The following is a 22,049-nucleotide window of genomic DNA, read 5'->3' as shown; positions in this document are numbered from 1 at the left end:
GTACTTTAAAGTAGATAGTTGTTTTACTAAAAACAGCAGTATAACATTTGAAAATTGGTAGTGTATACATATGTGAGACATAAATTGGTTTAGTCTAAAGACATTGCTTGTCTACCTATGATTTCACATACTCTGGGCAATGATTCCACTTCCAAATTTTTTTACATCTAGGCTCTGAGACCCATAAATTGAAAACTCCTGCTATACACTGTATACTCTTACACCTCAGGCATCCATATGCTTATAAGAATTCTTAAACTTATTTATCCCAAGGAGGGCTCCCACTCTGCCATCAAAAGAAAAAAGTAACAAAATGTCCTCAGTACCATGATAACATCTTTTATTCATGTCATCCATTTTGAAAATGATTTTATTATCACAATACCTGTAATCTGTTATCTAAGATAGAGGTTCGTATCTTATTAGTCATAGCTTAACTTTCTTTGACACACTGTCTATATTCTTGTTTCTTTACCCTTATCTTTGAATTAGGAGACACTCTCAAACATCCATTTTAAGTTTTATTGTTATTATTCTTAACCTTGCTGAGTTATACAAATTTGAGATTATGGAAAAGATAATAAAATTAAATAACTATGTAGCATTATGGCCTATATTTAACTCCAAGGCAAAACAACATAAACTAGACTTGGAATAGAATTATTAAGCCCTATGTAAATTGATGTTTTCTTCTTTCTCTTTTAGATAAGGAGATAGCATGGCAAGCATTACATCTAGTAAATGGATATAAACTACGTGGGAAAATATTGGTGATAGAATTTGGAAAGAACAGAAAGCAACGGTCAGATCTCCAGGCTACTTCTCTCATATCATCTGCTACAGATAACACTCCAGAAATCAGTGGTAGCTAAAAGATATATAGATGGTGAGTCACAGGAGGTCTTTCTTGGATCAGAATCTTGGATCTAGGATTTGTGTATAGATAACAATTTGTTTGGATTTGAAGAAGAGAAACTAACTGGGGGAGAGAAAACTCTAAGATAATCCCTCTCAGTTTCAGAATGAATTGGTAGAAAACATTTTTTATAATCAAAGACTATATAGGACAGACATATGCAAAGTATGAAGTATAGGGTACAAAGAGTATCATTTTCTCAGGATAAATTACAAAGGATTATTTCTAAGGATTTTTTAAGTCTTTATAATTTATCTGGGGTCTTAAATATTTGTCCCTGAAGATAACATTATTTCCAAGATTGCCTCCTATATGCAGAACTAAAAAACTAATTAAATGTTGAAATATTTTATTCACTAGAGCTCATTTATCCCTAATTATATCCATCTAGTAAATAAATGACCAAGACCCCAGGCCTAAACATCAACAAATGCTGTTGAATGAGAACTATCATCAGTGACAATATGTATTTTCATAAGTCAGTCCACATAGTTAATGAGTGCTTCCCCATAAAGTTATCAGTGTCTTCAAAAAGCTATATATTTTTCTAATGAAAGCATTTAGGCCAAAATGTTGATGTTCTCATAGTCATTTAAGATATCTTCCATTGAGTAATCATTGAATTCAAAGCAATAAACATTGAATGAATATCTAATATATTAGATATATTAATTTTAGAAGACGAACATACTAGCAAACAATACTAAAGGAGAGTGGGAAGAAAGCATTCTCTAGAAGAGAGCCACTCATTCCCAAATCCATCAGTTGTTCGTTTGTAGTTGCTGTAGAATAGAAAGAAAGTATGATATAGAGGAAGTAGTACAAACTTTGGAATCAGATCTGTGTGAACTTCACACCACACTTACCACTTTGTGACCTTGGCAAGTCGCTTAATCTGAGCCTCAGTTTTCTATAAAATGAGGATAACAATACTACTTACCTCATTGGGGTGTAAGTATTAAGTGAGAGGATATTATTTTGGCTGAAGAACAGGAAGAAAAAAAATGAAGAAAGTTGAACACAGAGTGGGACCATTAAGCACTCCAACATACTTGTAATGAGAAGACCAGAAAAAGAGAAGAGAAAGAAAGAAGCAGAAAAAATATTCCAATAAATAATGGATGTAAATGTTCTATATTTGATGAGAAACATTACCTGCACATTCAAGAATTTCAACAAACCCCCAGTAGGATAAAGAAGAAATCCACAGATACATCATAACAAAAATGAAAAATATAAAACTCAAAGACAAAGGGAAACTCTTGAAAGTGACAGGAGAAAAAAGAAGCATCACTTACAAGAGAACCCCAATGAGATTAACAGCTGACTTCTCATCAGAAACAACGGAGGTGGCAGTGTAATAACACATTCAAAGTGCTCAAAGAAAACAACTGTCAATATAGAATCCTACATCCAATAAAGCTGTGTTTTTAAAAATGAAGATAAGATACAAGCTTTCCCACATAGTCATAAACTGTTGTTGCTGACAGACCTAATAGGAATATTAATGTAAATTCTTCAGTAAGAAAGAAGTGACCTAAAAAAAAAAAGAATGAAGTGACCTCAGATAATAATTTAAATCTACACATAGGGAAACAACACGGGTAAAAGTAATTACATAATTAGAATAAACTGTCTAATGCATTTTTCCTTCTCTTAATAATTTAAAAAGCAATTTTATAAAGCAATATGTACATAGTTGCATTGTTGGATTTATAATATATAAAATGCAGTTTGTTTGCTAATCATAGGACATAGGAGATGGGTGGAAGCAAAGCTGTGTTGGACTATAGAAATGACTCCAGATGGTAACTCAAATCTATAGGAACAAGTGAAAGCAAGAAATGGGAAACAAAATTAATATATAAAAGTATCAAATATTTATTTCCTCTTCTTTCTTCTTTGAGCTTCTTTAAAAGGCATAAAATTATATCAAGTAATAATTGTAACAGTGTATTGTTGGGTTAATATGTAGAAGTAATATGTATAATAATACTACAAAAAATGGAGAGAGAAATAGGTTCATATAGGAATAAAGTGTTCATATAATTGGAATTTAGTTTATATGTCTGAAGCCAATTCAGTTAAGATTTGTATGGTAAACCCTAGAGCAACCACTATGGAACTAACTGAAAATATATAGTGAAAATATTATTAAAGAAATTTTTCATTAGAAAATATTCAATGCAAAAGGATGAATAGAGAAAGACAAAAACAAACCCAGAGACATACAGGAAACAAACACTAAAATGGCAGTCTTAAGTCCACCTGTATTAATAATAACAATAAATATGAATGGATTAAACTGAGAAAATGGATCAGACTGGGAAAAACAAACAAGATTCACCTCTATGCTATCTGTTGGTGGAGGCACACTTTATATTCAAAGATACAAACAGTTTGAAGGTAAAAGAATAGAAAGAAATATCAGGCAAATGGCAACTGTAAGAAAACTGGAGTGGCTATATTAATATCAGATAAAATAGACTTTAAAACAAAAAATATCATTAGACATATAAACTGACATAATTATAAAAGAGTCAACCCATCAGAAAGAGCAAAATTATATATATATACCTAACAACAGAGCACCAAAATACATGAATCAAAAACTGAACTAAACGAAGGGAGAAATACACAAGTCTACAATAAGAGTTGGTGTATTCAGCCCATTTTCAATAATAGAACAATTAGATGATAAACAAGGAAATAAAAGACTTGAACAGTGCCATAATGAACTAGACCTTAAAGTGATTTATAAAACACTTAACCCAGGATCCCTGGGTGGTGCAGCGGTTTAGCGCCTGCCTTTGGCCCAGGGCGCGATCCTGGAGACCTGGGATCGAATCCCACGTGGGGCTCCCGGTGCATGGAGCCTGCTTCTCCCTCTGCCTGTCTCTGCCTCTCTCTCTCTCTCTCTCTCTCTCTCTCTCTCTCTCTCTCTCTCTCATAAATAATAAAAATTAAAAAAAAACAACTTAAAGCACTTAACCCAGCACAAACAGATTCATACATTCTTCTCAAGGGCACATGAAATATCTCCAGGTTCATGTCATAGAACATAAAAAAAAATTTCAGTAAATTTAAGTGGACTGAAATCATGTTTTATGACTTCATGGAATAGAGTTAGAAATCAATAACAGGGATCTCTGGGTGGCGCAGCGGTTTGGCGCCTGCTTTTGGCCCAGGGCGCGATCTGGAGACCCGGGATCGAATCCCACGTCGGGCTTCCGGTGCATGGAGCCTGCTTCTCCCTCTGCCTGTGTCTCTGCCTCTCTCTCTCTCTCTCTGTGTGACTATCATAAATAAATAAAAATTTAAAAAAAGAAATCAATAACAGAAAGTTGAGGAACTTATAAACATGAATTAGACACACTATTACATGCCCAATGGGTCAAATAAAAAAATCACAAAGGAAATTAGGAAATCCCCTGGGATGAATGAAAAGACACAACATACCAAAATGTTGGATGCACCAAAAGCAGTGCTTGGAAAGAAATTTATAAATACAAATGCCTTATATTTAACAAGAAAGATCACATATCAATATGTCTTATGCCTAAGACACTGGGAAAAGAAGAGCAAACTAAACTTAGAGCAAGGAGAAGGAAATAAATAAAAAAGATTAGATAAATAAATGACAGAGAATATAACAACAATAGAGAATGTCAATGAAGCTAATAGTTGGTTCTATAAAAAATATCAACAAAAGTGACAAACCTTTTGTTAGATTGACCAGGAAAAAAAGAAGACTCAAATTACTGGAATCAGAAGTGAAGGAGGGAACATTACTACCACCCTTTTAGAAATAAAAAAGTATGAAGGAAAACTATGCACATTTATATATCAATAAGTTAGATAACTTAGATGAAATAGAAAAATTCCTAGAAACACACAAACTACTGAAACCAATGGAAAACAGAATCCATAAAAGTCTATAATAAGCATAGAGATCAATTAATAATTTTTCAAAATGCCCACAAGAAAAAGCTTAGGCTCAAATGGCTTCTCAGATAAATTCTAGCAAACATTAAAGAATTAATACAAATTCTTTACATACTCTTCCAAAAAGGAGAAGGAGCACTTCTAATAATATACTACAAACATGGAAGAACCCTGAAAGCATGCTAAATAAAAAAAAGCCAGTTACAAAAGACTATATAATTATATGATTCCATATATATGAAGTGTCTAGAATTGCTAAATATATAGAGACAGTGAATTAGTGGTTGCTCAGGGCTGGGGTAATAGCAGAATTGTATGAGGTTTCTTTAGAGGTTGATTAAAGTGTTCTAAAATTGATTATGGTGATAATTGTAAAACTCTATGAATATACTATAAATAATGAATTGTGTACCTTAAATAGGTGAATTGTATGTATATGAATTATATCTCAAAGTCACCAAAAAAGAAATTGGATACAACCCAACTGTCCATCAATAGGTAAATGAAAAATAAATTATGACACATTCATTTCATGGAATATTATACATCCATTAAAATAATGGGGTATATCTATGAATACATTCTGATCTGTATGGTATGCAGAATTTTGTATTTATTTACAAAGTAAGAAATGATATAATATGAATGCATTTTTATAAACAAAAACATTTGTATATGTATGATACATGTGTATATAGGTATTTCTGAATAAATTTAGGAAAAAGCTGGGAAATATATGTACCAAATTGTAAACCTTTTAGAAGTGGGATTACATAGGCTGAAAGGAGACTTTTGCTTTATAAAATTTTTAAAGTCGTGTTATTTGGGGTGATTTTTACTTTTTCAGTTTTTTTTTAATTAAAAAGAATTTTGATACTCTACAAATGACTTGGCTTCCAGAATATTTGTCAGGCCTGCTCTGAGGATATCATCTAACTATACTCAGGACAAACTCCTATTCCTTTGATATACTGCTCACTTAATATTAACTCTTCAATTTTAAGTATAGTATAAGGGGAAGAAGTAAGTTATCCTGGTATAACCTCTTGCACATGTTACCCAAGGACATACTTCTAAGCTGGACTTTTCAGAAGAAACTTACTCCTGTTGAATGGAAAATCTCACCTCTTCCCTTTGCTAGACCTGCAGGTCACTAACAATAGAGGAAAATAAAAATGGAGGATCTCCCTCAACTGGTGCATAAACTGTGGGATAGCCATATAATGGAATCCTACTCAGCAATAAAAACTATGATGAACTGCAATACATGCAACAACTTAGATGAATCTCAAATGCATTTTGCTAAGTAAAAGAAGCCAAACTCAAAAGGCTACTTACTGTTCGATTCCATTTATATGACATCATGGAAAAGGCAAAACTATAGGAACAGAGAACAAATCAGTGGATGTCAGGGGTTAAAAATGGCAGACTGATTACAAAATGGTAGCACAAGGAATTTGTTTTAATAATGGAAAGTTTCTGTCTTGATTATAGTTATTTGACTGTATGCATTTGTCAAAACAAATTATATTCAAGAAAGGATTAATTTTACTATATGTGAATTTTTAAATAAATATAATTTTTGATGGAGAGAAGAACAAGTTTCGTAAAGTCATTTTCATAAAGTACTGTTTCTATTCTATGGTCTTTTGATTACATGGAAGACTTAAAGTCACTTAGCTACTCTTCCTTATTTTCTGCACATAGGTCAGGAGAAATCATCGGTTAAAAACATCTATGTATACATACACATATAAACCCACCATAAAAAAGTCAAAAGACAAACTAGAAAATAATTTGCCATCCACAGGGATCCCTGGGTGGCGCAGCGGTTTGGCGCCTGCCTTTGGCTCAGGGCGCGATCCTGGAGACCCGGGATCGAATCCCATATCGGGCTCCCGGTGCATGGAGCCTGCTTCTCCCTCTGCCTATGTCTCTGCCTCTCTCTCTCTCTCTGTGACTATCATAAATAAATAAATTTAAAAAAAATTAAAAAAAATTTGCCATCCACAAAGAGCTAATTTCCTTATTATACAATAATATATAATTTTCTTAATGTAAAAAAGTCAATAATGCAATAAAAATGGGTAAATAAGTTATAGAAACATAAATGACAAAAAAATTGAGATATATAGAAAAATCACAAAAATAGCAAGAGTTACCATATATCCTTCACCAAGCCTCTCCTAATGTTAACACTTTATATAACCATAATATAATTATCAAAAAGCAGGAAAATAATATCAATACAGTATTAGTTTAGACTTTATTTTTTTTCCATTTGTCCCACTAATTTCTTTCTTTTTTTTTTTTTGGATCCAGGTTCAAATCCAGTATCCCACATGGCATTTATTATTTCTTGCAGTTATTTTGTAGAATGTCCCTAATTAGGGCTTGTCTGATAATTTCCTGTTTTAGACTGAGATTATATGTTTTTGTTAAGAATACCACAGAACTGATGTGCCCTTTTTAAAAAAAAAAAAAGTTTCAGAGCTAGAGTTTAGAGATTCAGCAGTTGGCATATAACACCCAGTACACATTACATCAAGTGCCCTCCTTAATGCCCATCACCCAGTTACCCCATTGCCCCTGCCCACCTCCCCACCAGCAAACCTGTTTGCTAGAGTTGAGCATCTTTTATGGTTTGCCTCACTCTCAGTTTTCATCTTATTTTATTTTTCCTTCCCTTCCCCTATGTTCATCTGTTTTGTTTCTTAAATTCCACCTTTGAGTGAAATATTTGTCTTTCTCTGACTTATTTCGCTTTGCATAATACCCTCTAGTTCTATGTCTTTGCAAATGGCAATATTTCATTCTTATTGATGGCTGAGTAATATTCCATTATATATATGTTAATATTCCACCCACTTCTTCACTATCCATTCATCTGTCAATGGATAGCTAGATTATTTCCAAATTTTAACTGTTGTGGACATTGCTGCTATAAACATTGGGGTGCATGGGCCTCTTTGAATCACTATGTTTGTATCCTTTGGATAAATACCTAATAGTGCAATTACTGGGTCATAGGGTAGCTCTATTTTGAACTTTTTGAGGAACTTGCATACTGTTTACATTCCCACCAACAGTGTAAGAGGGTTACCTTTCTCTACATCCTCACCAATATCTGTTGTTTCCTGAGTTGTTTATTTCTAACAGGTGTGAGATAGTATCTCATTGTGGTTTTGATTTAGATTTCCCTGACGCCTAGTGATGTTGAGCATTTTTTCTTGTGTCTGTTGGCCATTTGTATATCTTCTTCAGAGAAATGTCTGTTTATGTCTTCTGCCCAATTCCTGACTGGAGTTTTATTGGGGGGTGTTGAGTTTGATAAGTTCTTTATAGATTTTAGATACTAGCCTTTTATCTGATAAGACATTTGAAAATATCTTTTCTCATTTCATAGGTTACCTTTTAGTTTTGTTGACTGTTGTCTTTGCTATGCAGAAGCTTTTTATCTTGATGAAGTCCCAGTAGTTCATTTTTGCTTTTGTTTCCCTTGTCTCCAGACACATGTTTAGCAAGAAGTTACTGCAGCCAAGGTCGAAGAGGTCGCTGCCTGTGTTCTGTAGGATTTTGGTGGTTTCCTGTCTCATATTTAGGTCTTTCATCCATTTTGAGTTTATTTTTGTGTATGGTGTAAGAAAGTGGTCCAGTTTCATTCTTCTGCATGTGACTGTCCAATTTTCCCAACATCATTTGTTGAAGAGACTTTTTTCCATTGGATTTTCTTCCCTGTTTTGTCAAAGATTAGTTGACCATAGAGTTAGGGGTCCATTTCTGGGTTCTTTGTTCTGTTTCATTGATCTATGTGTCTGTTTTTGTGCTAATACCATACTATCTTGATTATGACAGCTTTGTAATACAGCTTGAAATCTGGAATTGTGATGCCTCCAGCTTTGGTTTTCTTTTACAACATTCTTTTGGCTACTCCAGGTCTTTGATTCCATACAAATTTTAAAATCCTTTGTTCCAGCTCTGTGAAAAATGTTGATAGTGTTTTGATAGGGATTGCATTGAATGTGTAGATTGCTTTGGGTAGCATAGACCTTTTAACAATATTTGTTATTCCAATCCATGAGCATGGAATGTTTTTCCCATTTATTTACCTTCCTCAATTTCTTTCACAAGTGTTCTATAGTTTTCAGAGTACAGATCTTTTACCTCTTTGGTTAGGTTTATTCCTAGGTATCTTATAGGTTTGGATGCAATTGTAAATGGGATTAGTTCCTTTATTTCTTTCTTCTGCTTCATTGTTAGTGTTAGAAATGCAACTGATTTCTGTGCATTGATTTTGTATCCCGCAACTTTGCTGAATTCCTGCACCAGTTCTGACAATTTTTTGATGGAGTCATTTGGACTTTCTACATAGAGTATCATGTCATATGTGAAGAGTGAAAGTTTGACTTCTTCTCTGCCAATTTGTATGTCTTTTATTTCTTTTTGTTGTCTGATTGCTGAGGCTGGGACTTCCAGTACTGTGTTTAACAACAGTGGTGAGAGTGGACATCTCTGTCATATTCCTGACCTTAGGGGAAAAGCTCTTAGTTTTTCCCCATTGAGAGTGATATTTGCTGTGCGTTTTTCTTATGTGGTTTTATGATATTGAAGTATGTTCCCTCTGTCCCTACGCTGTGGAGAGTTTTAATCAAGAAAGGATGCTGTATTTTGTCAAATGATTTTTCTGCATCAATTGAGAGGATCATAGAGTTCTTATCCTTTCTTTTATTAATGTGGCATATCACATTGATTCATTTGTGGATGTTGAACCACACTTGCAGCACAGGAATAAATCCCACTTGGTCATCGTGAATAATTTTTTAATGTACTGTTAGATCCTATTAGCTAGTATCTTGGTGAGAATTTTTACATCCATGTTCATCAGGGATATTGGTTTGTAATTCTTTTTGTTGGGGTCTTTGGTTTTGGGATCTACGTAATGCTAGCCTCATTGAATGAGTTTGGAAGTTTTCCTTCCATTGCTATTTTTTGAAATGGTTTCAGAATAGGTATTAATTCTTCTTTAAATGTCACAATTCCACTGGGAGGCACCCAGCTCTGAACTCTTGTTGGGAGATTTTTGATTACTGATTCAATTCCCTTGCTGGTTATGTGTCTCTTTAGGTTTTCTATTTCTTCCTGTTTCAGTTTTGGTCATTTTTTAAATGTTTCTAGGAATGCATCCATTTCTTCCAGATTGCCTAATTTGTTGACATATAATTGTTCATAATATCCTCTTATAATTGTATTTTTGTAGTGTTGGTCATGATCTCTCCTCTTTCATTTGTGATTTTATTTATTTGGGTACTTTCTCTTTTTGATAAGTCTGGCTAAAGGGTTTATTGATTTTATTAATTATTTTGAAGAACCATCTCCTAGATTTGTTGATCTGTTTTATTGGGGGTTTTTTGTTTCTGTATCATTGATTTCTGCTCTAATCTTAATTATTTCCCTTCTTCTGCTAGTTTTAGGCTTTATTTGCTATTCTTTTTCTAGCTTCTTTAGGTGTAAGGTTAGGTTTTGTATTTGAGACTTTTCTTGTTTTTTGAGAAAGGCCTATATTACTGTATACTTCCCTCCGAATGCCTTTGTTGCATCCGAAAGGTTCTGAACTGTCGTGTTTTCATTTTCACTTGCTTCCATGTATCTTTAAAATTCTTTTATTTCCTGGTTGACCCATTCACTCTTTAGTAGGATGCTCTTTAACCTTCATGTATTTGTGTTCCTTCCAAATTTTTCTTGTGTTTGACTTGAGGTTTCAAAGCATTTTTTTTCCTGAAACTATTCATGGTAAAATCTTAATCTTTTGCTACTGTTTGAGACCTGATTTGTGACCCAGTATGTCATCTATTCTGCAGAACATTCCATGTGCACTCAAAAAGAATGTGTATTCTACTGCTTTAGGATAAATGCTCTGAATATATCTGTTACTCCATCTGGTCCAGTGTATCATTCAAAGCCCTTGTTTCCTTGTTGATACTCTGCTTAGGTGATCTTTCTATTTCTGTGAGTGCAGTGTTAGGGTCTACTATTATTGTATTATTATCAATGAGTTTCTTTAATTTTGTTATTAATTCCTTTATATATTTGGCTCCTTCCAAGTTGGGTGCATAGATATTTCCAATTGTTAGATCTTCTTGCTGGCTAGACCCTTTTATTATGACATAGTGTCCTTCTTCGTCTCTTATTACAGTCTTTGGTTTAAAATCTAGTTTGTCTGATATTAGTATGGATACTCCAGCTTTTTCTTGATTTCCATTAGCATGATAAATGGCTCTCCTTACTTTCTTTTTTTTAAGGTTTTATTTATTTTTTTGTGAGAGACACCGAGAGAGAGGCAGAGACATAGGCAGAGGGAGAAGCAGGCCCCTTGAGGGGAGCCTGATGTGGGACTCGATCTTGGGACTCTAGGACCATGCCCTGAGCTGAAGGCAGATGCCCAACCACTGAGCCACCCAGGCATCCCTCCACCCCTTACTTTCAATCTGGAGGTGCCTTTGCGTTGAAGATGAATCTCTTGTAAACAGTATAGGGATGGGTCTTTTTTTTTTTAATCCATTCTGATACCCTATGCCTTTTGACTGGAGTATTTAGTCCATTTACATTCAGAGTAATTATTGATAGATATGAATTTAGTGTCATCGTATTACCTGTAAAATCGCTGTTTCTGTAGATTGTCTCTGTTCCTTTCTAGAGTTTGTTACTTCTGGACTCTCTCTTTGCTCAAGGGATCCCCTTTAATATTTCTTGCAGGGCTGATTTAGTGTTCATAAAGTCCTTTAGTTTTTGTCCCAGAAACTCTTTATCTTTCTATTATGAACGGCAGCCTTGCTGGATAAAGTATTCTCGACTATGTATTTTTGCCATTTAGCATATTGAATATATCATGCCAATTCTTTCTGGGTTCCAGGTCTCTGTGGATAGCTTTGCTGCCAGACTTACGTTTTTACGTTTTTAGGTTAAGAACCTCGTCCTGAGCTGCTTTCAGGATTTTCTCTTTATCTTTGAAATTTGCAAGCTTCACTATTATATGTGGAGGTGTTGACCAATTTTTATTGATTTTGATGGGGGTTCTCTATTCATCCTAGACTTGAATACCTGTCTTGTTTTCTTCCCCAGATAAGGGAAGTTCTCAGCTATAATTTGTTCAAATAAACCTACCCCTCTTTCCCCCTCTTCATCTTCTGGGACCCCTATTATCTGGATATTATTTTGCTTTATGGGATCACTGAGTTCTCTAAGCCTCCCTTCCTGATCCAGTAGTTGTCTTTGTTTCTTCTTTTTAGCTTCCTTATTCTCCATCATTTTATCTTTTATATCACTGACCCTCTCTACTGCATCATTTATCCTTGCTTTTAGAGCCTCCATTTGTGACTGCATCTGGGTAATAGCATTTTTAATTTCTACCTGACTTGATTTTAGTTTTTATTTCTACAGTAAGGAATTCTCTAGTCTCTTCTATGCCTTTTTCAAGCCCAGTTGGTATCTTTATAATTGCTGTTTTAAATTCTAGTTCAGGGGGTCCCTGGGTGGCTCGGTGGTTTAGCACCTGCCTTTGGCCCAGGGCATGATCCTGGAGTCCCAGGATCGAGTCCCACATCGGGCTCCCTGCATGGAGGCTGCTTCTCCCTCTGCCTGTGTCTCTGCCTCTCTCTCTCTCTGTCTGTGTATCTCATGAATAAATAAATAAAATCTTAAAAAAATAAATTCTAGTTCAGACATCTTACTTACATCCATATTGATTATATCCCTGGCAGTGAGTACTACCTCCTGTTCCTTCTCTTGGGCTGAATTTTTCCATCTTGTCATTTTGTCCAGAAAAGAAGAAAGAAAGAGAAAAGACTACAATAACAACAACAGAAAAAAACAAAACAAAATAAGAAAAAAATCAAACAAGAAACAGAACAAGAAAAACTAGATCCTGTGTGTGTTTCGGTCTGCTTGTTAAAAAACTAGATCCTCAAATAGGAAAGAAAAAATAACTTACGTAGAGAGAAAAATAAAATACAATGAAAGGAAACCAAAATAAAAAAATATTTGTATATAACATATATATATAAATTAAAAATTTAAAAGGAATTGAAAAATAAAATAGCTGAAAAAATAACGCTGAAAGGAAGACTAAAGAATAAAGAGAATCATGAATGCTATATACTGTTTTTCCCAAGAGCTGAAGCTTTGCAGCTCTTTATGATCAGTAAACTTGGTACTAGCCAGTTGTTCCTGCTGGTCTTCTGGAAGAGAGGCCTGTTGCACTGATTCTCAGGTGCTCTTGATCTTGTGGAAATAGGCCTCCCTTGCCACGGGGCCTGGCTCAGTGTAAGTAGCCCTAGATTCCACTATGTGGTGTCGTTTTGCTCCCTGAAGGCTTTCAGCACTGATGGGTGGGATGAAAATGGCAGCACCCCTTTCTCTAACCCTAGAGCTGAATGCTTGTGCCCCCCACTCTTCAGTGAACCCTCATAGGAAAACAATCACTCTTGTCTCCCCAGTTTCTATCCGAACTCTATGTTTACCCAACCTGTGACCAAGCATTTTTATCTCAGGCACATGACTGAGTTTCAAGACTCCAAATGTTAAGGACTCCTGCGTTACACACCCTCACTGTTCTTCCCAGAGGAAGGAGGGGATCTAACCAGGCTTCTGCCTTTTGCTGAGCTCCTGCCAGGAGAGCGGTCTTGTGACCATGCAGTGGTTTGCATTTTATGGCAACACCAGCAGAAAGCCTGCACCTAGACTCACTGCTTTCAACTGGCTTCCCTGCTCTGGTGCCTGGAAACTCTGCTGCACCCCTGTTCTTCTTGTGACCCTGGGGATCCTGAGATCACACTGTCCCACCTGGGATTCCACCTCGTTTCACCACCTGAACATCTTATGCCAGGGATGTACCCCACTGTAGCAGACTTCTAAAACTTCTGATTTTATGATCCGTTGTTCATATTACTTTACCATAGGGTACTTAAGCTGGCTCCCTCCCTTCCACCATATCCTCTGACATATCACCTCAGATTCAAGTCTGTGTACCTCTTACCTTCCAAAAAGTGGTCACTTTTCTATTTGTAGAATTGCAGCATTTCTTTTCTCAGATCTGATTGACTTTGCAGGTATTCAGAACGATTTGCTAAGTATGTAGCAGAATTCCAGGGACCAGATGAACTTAGGATCCCCTACTTCTCTGCCATGTTAACTCCTCCCCATGATTTGTACTTTCTGCATCATGTCAGAAGATAGCTGATGCTGATATGTCTTAATACTGGTGATATTTAACCTTGATCACTTGGTTAGGGTGGTATCTGCTAAACTTCACCATAAAGTTATTATTTTCCCCTTTATAATGAATAAATATCTTGTAGGAAGATACATTGAGACTTCAAATATTATGTTTCTCACCATATTTTTGCCCACTAATTTTAGCATTCATCAGCTGTCCTTGCTAATGACAGTTACTACTGTGGTGTTTACCTAATGTTGATTTAAATTTTTTTCCATTTCTTCTATATGTATTAAATTGAAATTCTATAAGGAAGATATCCCATCTCCCCCATTTCTTTGTTCATTTATTTATATCAGTTAGGACTAATGTTTATTTTATCTGACTTATAACGTAATACTATCATTTTTTTGGTTCAAGTTGTTTCAACTTTTGCCATTGAGAGCTCCTATGTCATTTTGACAGGGCCCCGTTTTTTGACTTGTTCCAGATTCTCTTGTTTTTCCTATCCCAGTGCTGGAATCGGCCATTTCTACATGGGGCCCAAGTTTATTTAAATGGAAAAAATAGTACTTAGAAACTAAGACCTGGGCCCTAGATGTTCATTTTATAACCTATCAGTGTCAAATATTAAAAAGGTGGATAACAGCAAATGTTTCCAAGGGTATGGAAAATAGACACATTTATATATTTTGGATAAAAGTATAAATAAGTGTGTAACCTTTTGGGAGAACAATTTGGCCATTTCTATTAAAAATTTAATTGTGAAGATCTAGAAAATCTTCTAGAAATCCATCATACAGAAACATGTGCTCAAAGATATATGCACAGGAATATTCATTGCAGCATTGTAATAGCAAAAACCTGGAAACAAAAGTTCATCAATAGGGAACTGGCTAGTTAAATAACTAAATTATGGTACAACTATATGATAAAGTCTCATGTTGGCATTAAAAGGAATGAGACAGATCTATAAATATGGTTATGGATCTTCATATTTCACTGAGAAAAGCAATCAGATAAGAACTTCCTCATCTTTTTCTTTAATATTTTATTTTATTGTTTTTTTAAAGGTTTTATTTATTTATTCATGAGAGATACAGAGAGAGGCAGAGGCCAAGGCATAGGCAGAGGGAGAAGCAGGTTCCTCGGGGAACCCAATGCGGGACTTGATCCTGGGACTCTGGGATCACGCACTGAGCCAAAGGCAGACCCTCAAGCACTGAGCCACCCAGGCATCCCTTTTTTTAAAGATTTTATTTATTTGTTCATGAGGTCCACACAAAGAGAGGCAGAGACACAGGCAGAGGGAGAAGCAGGCTCCTAGTGGGGAGCCCGATGCAGGACTTAATCCCGGGACCCTAAGTGGAAGACTGATGCTCAACCACTGAGCCGCCCAAGCACCCCTCATCTTTTTATAACTAAATCTAACATTTACTTAATTTGTGTCTACACTCTAGCTTTCTCTATATACTATATAGAATAGCGGTTAAGGATTTGGAATCTAATGCCATACTCCCAGTGTTCAAGTCATGACTCTACCATTTACTAGCTGTGTGAACTTAAGTTATTTATTTTTTTTAAAATTTTTTTTAATTTTTATTTATTTCTGATAGAGAGAGAGAAAGAGAGAGAGAGAGAGAGAGAGAGGCAGAGACATAGGCAGAGGGAGAAGCAGGCTCCATGCACCAGGAGCCCGACGTGGGATTCGATCCTGGGTCTCCAGGATCGCGCCCTGGGCCAAAGGCAGGCGCCAAACCGCTGCGCCACCCAGGGGTCCCAAGTTATTTAAACATAATATGCTATAGTTTGTTTTTTTTTTAAATGAATGAGGGCAGTAAAAGTATCTACCTAACAGTCTTTTTGTATTAAATGAATATGTGTAAAGTGTTTTAAATAGTACCTAGTACATAGTAAGATCTCAATAAATATTAGATTATCATTACAATGGATGAAGTATCCTTGTCCCTATCAAAGGCCATCCCCTTCATTTATGCTTTGGATATCAGTCCTTTTTCAAGGACGTAACACATATAAATGTACTCTCTGTATCACCAACCTGTCATTTCTATCAGCATATAAACCTTCTTGTACATCCCATTTATATTTTAAAAACTTCCATGACTTCACATTCCCATCAAGCTATTGTTCCATTTCTCTATTCTTTACACCAAAATTTCTTAAAGTTTTCTATAGTCATTGTATCCATATTTCCCATTTTCTCCTAATATTTTTCAATAAGGCACTGCTCCTGGCAAGGTCTTTTATAACATCCTCCACCCCATATTGCCAAATCAATGGTAATCTCTCTGTCTTCATTATATCTCAACTTCTTAGCTGCATTCAATGCAGTTTATCACTTTCTCTTTCTTGAAACATTCTCTTGGCTTCTGTAACACCAAAATCCTGGTTTTATTCCTACTTAGCTGATAAATACCCAGTTGTCTTATGGCTCCTTCTCTGCTTGTCTAAATGTTATAGTGCCCCAGGGCTCCTTCCCCACGCTGCTCTTTTCTGCTCTTACTTTCTCCCTAACAGTTCTCATCTAGTTTCATGACTTTATATTAATGCTTATTAATGCCTATAGGCTTATGACTACCAATTCTGTTTCCAGCTCAGATCTTTCTATTAAACTCTAGATTCTTATACCAATTGACTTCCTGACAAGACCAGTTGGATTTCTAAGCCATCTCAAATGTAACATGTTCAAAAAGACTTGAATATTTACCTCCCCAACCCATCAATTTTTTAGTCTCCCTCATCAGTAGAATGGCACTATCATCCAAGTATGTTCTTCATTCCTTTTTTCCTCTTACTTTCCACATATATCCATAAGCAATCCTGGAGATTACCTAGAGGTAATCTCTAAAATTATACCAAGAATCACCCATTTTTAATTTTATTATAATTTTTATTTAAATTCAATTTAGTTAACATATAGTGTATTATTAGTTTCAAGGGTAGAATTTAGTGATTCGTCAGTTGCATATAATGCCTGGTGTTCATTCCATCAAGTGCCCTCGTTAATGCCCATCACCTGATTATCCCATCCCCCTGCCAACCTCCCCTCCAGCAACCCTCAGTTTGTTTCCTAGAGTTAATTAATCTCTTATGGTTTGCCTCACTCTCAATTGTCATTTTATTTTTCCTTCGCTTCCCCTATGTTCATCTGTTTTGTTTTTCAAATTCCACGTGAGTGAAGTGGTATTTGGTATTTGTCTTTCTCTGACTGACTTATTTCACTTTGCATAATACCCTGTAGTTCCATCCATGTCTTTGCAAATGGAAACATTTCATTCTTATTGATAGCTGAGTAATATATATATATATATATATATATATATATATATATACACACACATATATATCACCATTCATCTGTCCATTCATCTATCAAAGGATAGCTGGATTCTTTCCAAATTTTGACTATTGTAGACATTGCTCCTATAAACATTGGGGTGCATGTGCCCCCTTTGAATCACTATGTTTGTATCCTTTGGATAAATACTTAATAGTGCAATTACTGGTTATAGGGTACCTCTATTCTGAACTTTGTGAGGAACTTCCATACTGTTTTCCAGAGTGGCTGCACCAATCTACATTCCCACCAAAAATGAGTGTAAGAGGATTCCCCTTTCTCTGCATCCTCACCAACATCAGTTGTTTCCCGAGTTGTTAATTTTACTCATTCTGACTGAAGAATCACCATTTTTTAAAACTTTACTACTAATCCAATCCATCCTAGAACCCATAATTGGATGGACTACCACTTAAGCTTCCCAACTGGTGTCCTTTCTTCCACTCTTGCCTCATTGCACTCCATTCTCCAAAGAGCATAAAAAGGAATCTTTTAAAAATATAAATTGTAATCCTGTAACTAGTTGGCTTAAAGCCGTTTAACAACTTTCCACATTGGTAAGAAAGAAAACCGAACTCCTGAGATCGACGTCACTGAAAATGGAGGAATAGGGAAAGCCAGGGAATTAACCTTGCACTAATGCAATGCTTAAACTAGAAAAAAACCTGTCAGAATCAAGTTTTTTGGACCTCTGAAATTAAAAAAAAAAAAACTTATAACAACCAGTGTAGTGCTTATGATGAAAGAGTCTCCTGAGTTTCGGTAAGAGAGCATTATGGCATTTTTACTTAACTACCTACCATCCCCCAATCAATAGCTCAATGACAGGCAGAGCTTATAGTTGCCAAAGGAAGCAATGCAGGCTTTGTTCTCAAAGAGTTGTAGTTTTGCATTTTGACCTACCTGGTGGCTCCAAAAGTGATGAGCTCAGGAATTTGCTTTTGTTTTTATCACCCCCCGCCCCCTAATTCAGAGTGGCCTCCTGGGCAGCATTTTTCTCCAATTTTTTAAATTGTGATAAAATACACATAACAAAATTTGCCATCTTAATGATTTTTAAACATACAGTTAAGTGGTATTAAATACATTTATATTGTGGGACCATGACCACAAACTCATATCCAGAAGTCTTTTCATCTTGCAAAATCGAAACTCTATAAGCAAAAATTCCCCATTCCTCTTTCCACCCAACCCCTGGCAACCACTGTTCTACCATCTATCTCTATGAATTTAACTACTCTAAGTACATCATATAAGTGGAATCATACAATATTTGTCTTTTTGTTACTTATTTCACTTAGTGTAATGTCCTCAAACTTCATCTATATTATGGCATGTGTCAGAATCCCCTTCCTTTTTAAAGGCTGAATAATATTCCATTGTATGTATATACCACAGTATGTTTATCCATTCATCCATCAATGGACATTTGAATAGTCTCCACTTTTCAGCTATTGTGAATAATGCTGTTGTGAACATGAGTGTACAAATATCTCTTCAAGAAAATACTTTAAATTTTGGAGAATGTACCCAGAAGGGGAATTGCTGGACCACATGTGATAATTCATTTTTAAATTTTGAGGAACCAGAAAACTATTCCACAGTGGCTGTACCATTTTACATTCCTACCAACAATATCCTTAGGGTTTCATTTTCTCCACTTCCTTACCAAAACTTTTCTTTTTTATTTCTTTTTTTTTAATGGTAGTCCACCTAATGGGCGGGAGGTGGTATCTCATTGTGGTTTTTGTTTTGGGCAGCAATTTTTGAAAGTATTTAAAGGTTGCAGTTGCTTGAGGAAGGAGTGAATGGACAGTATAATTAGCAGACAGACTGAAAAGACTAAGAAGAGGCTTGGGAATGAGGTACAAACAGGTAATAAGAACTTTGAAAAGTTCCTGCATATATTGAAGGATCTAGAAGACCAAATGAATGCTCAGAGCTTAACTCATGCTCAGAAAAGACTTCAGAGACCCTAACTTTCCATGTTTGACTAGGCTTTTAGCCTCTGTGCAAATGGGAAATATAGGCTAAGGCAGAATTATAAATGGCCAGGCTAAACATTGAAAGAATGCTCCAATTTAAAGCCAATCTACAAAGAACCAAAACAGTATTTTTGAGAGTTATTTGCTTTGGTTTATTTGGCTCTAGACATTTAAAGAAATCCCTATGGTAACAGAACAAAGAACATAGTCATTATAAAAATAGCTTAGAAAAATCATTAAATAAACAACACACAATAAACAGCATCAATGAACTGATGTGTGTGTGGAGGAAATGTCTACAAGGTTATCATGTTATAGTTTAAAATATATCCAATTTTTATTATAAGACATTCAAAGAAACAAGAAAGTGTGGGGGAAAAAAATGATACAAACTGCCCCGAGGAAGCCAAGACACTAAACTTATGACAAAGAATTTTGTTTTGTTTTGTTTTTGTTTTTTTTATGACAAATAATTTAAAGCAACCATCTTAAATATGCTCAAAGATCTAAAGCAAGCAAAAAGAGTCAAAGGAAACAAGTAGAACAAAGTCTCATCCGATAGAGAATATCAATAAAGAGGATAAATTCTACAGTCTGAGCTGATCCTGAGCTGATACAGTCTGAGGATCAACTCAGACTGTAGGATTTGAACCATTCTGTCTTGAAGTTCACCGATTCTTCTGCTTGTTCATTTATGCTGTTGAATCCTTCTAGTGATTGTACTCTTTAGTTCTTGAATTTCTATGCTGAGTGAAATAAGTCAATCGGAGAAGGACAAACATTATATGTTATCATTAATTTGGGGAATATAAATAATAGTGAAAGGGAATAGAAGGGAGGGAGAAGAAATGGGTAGGAAATATCAGAAAGGGAGACAGAACATAAAGACTCCTAACTCTGGGAAATGAACTAGGGGTGGTGGAAGGGGAGGAGGGCGGGGGGTGGGGATGAATGGGTGACAGGCACTGAGGGGGGGCACTTGACGGGATGAGCACTGGGTGTTATTCTGTATGTTGGCAAATTGAACACCAATAAAAAATAAATTTATTATAAAAAAATTAAAAAAAGAAAGAATGGATAAAAATGTACAGAGCCTAAAGGACCCGTGGGATACCACAAAGTGGAAAACATGCATTATAGGAGTCCTAGAAGGTAAAGAAAGGGCAGAAAGAATATTTGAAGATCAATTGCACTTGAAAACTTCTCACATTTGATGATATGAATCTACACATCAAGGATGCTCAACAAACATCAGGTAGGATGAACTCAAAGAGATCCACAATGAAACATATTATAATCAAACAATTATATATTATATTCAAACATATTATAATTCAAAAAAAGAGAATCTTGTAAACAACATGGGAAGCAACTCATCAAGTGCAAGTGTTTTTCAACAAGATTGATGGCTGATTACTTATCAGAAATCATGTAGAGCAGAAGGTATGGGATTATTTATTCAAGGCGCTGAAAGGAAAACCCTGTCAATCAAGAATTCTAGTTCTAACAAAACAACCCTTCAAAATTGATGGTGAAATGGAGGCATTTCCAGATAAACATTCTCCCTCTCTCTCTTCCCCCCCATTTGTGCTCTCTCAAGTAAATAAGTAAAATCTTTAAAAAAGAGAAAATCAATCAATGTGATACACCACTGTAATAGAATGAAGGAAAAATAATACATGATTATCTCAATTTATGCCAAAAAAAATCATTTGACAAAATCCAATACACTTTCATGATGAAAACCTTCAGGAAACTAGGAATAAAAGGGAACTTCCTTAACATAATACAGGGCATCATAAAAAACCCACAGCTACCATCATGCTCAATGATGAAAGACTGAAAGCTTTTTCTGTAAGATCAGAAACAAGACAAAGATGCCTGTTTCTGCCACTTCTATTTAACAATGTATTGGAAGTTCTGGCCAAAACAATTGGACAAGAAATAAAAGGCTTTCCAAGTGGAACAGAAGTTAAACTATCTCTATAAAAGAGGTATAAAACTATATCTCTACAGATGGGGTATGATATATGTAGAAAACCCTAAAGAATCTACATACAAAATAATTATTATAATGAACAAGTGAATTAGCAAAGTTGCTGAATATAAAATCAACACACAGAAAAATTCATTGTATTTCTATATATCAGCAATGAACAATCCAAAAACAAAATCAAAGGGCACATGGGTGGCTCATTAGGTTAAGCATCTGTCTTTGGCTCAGGTCATGATCCCGGGTCATGGGACTGAGCCCTACATCGGGCTCCGTGCTTAATGGAGAGGCTGCTTCTCCCTCTTCTTTTGCCGCTCTTATCTGATTGTTCTCACTCTCTTTCTCTCTCTCACTTCCTCCCCTCAAATAAATAAATATCTTAAAATGATGAAGTTAAGAAAACAATTTATTATAGCACCAAAAAGAATAAACTACTTAGAAATAAATTTAACCAAAGAGGCACAATACTTGTAAAATTTAAACTATAAAACATTGCTGAAATAAATAAAAGGCCTAAATAAATAGAAACACATCCTGTGTTTATGGATTGAAAGACATAATATCGGTAAGGTAGCTATGCTCCCCAAAGCAATCTACAAATTTAATGCAATCCATGTAAAACCACAAACAGCCCTTTTTGA

General features: G+C 35.3%; 1 protein-coding gene across 3 annotated transcripts in view; it reads left to right on the top strand.

Annotated features, from left to right (window-relative positions):
- Positions 1-6,448, top strand: part of RBM41 (RNA binding motif protein 41) — a 61,248-nt gene extending 54,800 nt beyond the window's left edge. For all 3 annotated transcript variants that reach the window (XM_055338459.1, XM_055338458.1, XM_055338457.1), the window contains one exon: positions 706-6,448. In XM_055338459.1, the coding sequence (XP_055194434.1) occupies positions 706-872 (167 nt within the window). In that variant the 3' untranslated portion in view covers positions 873-6,448. The remainder of the gene's footprint in view (positions 1-705) is intronic.
- The last annotated feature ends 15,601 nt before the right edge of the window (positions 6,449-22,049 follow it).

The sequence above is a fragment of the Nyctereutes procyonoides genome, unplaced genomic scaffold (assembly GCF_905146905.1).
Source record: "Nyctereutes procyonoides isolate TBG_1078 unplaced genomic scaffold, NYPRO_anot_genome, whole genome shotgun sequence".
Lineage (NCBI taxonomy): Eukaryota > Metazoa > Chordata > Mammalia > Carnivora > Canidae > Nyctereutes > Nyctereutes procyonoides.
The sequence above is the reverse complement of the archived record's forward strand: the minus strand, read 5'-3'. Positions and strand labels throughout refer to the sequence as shown.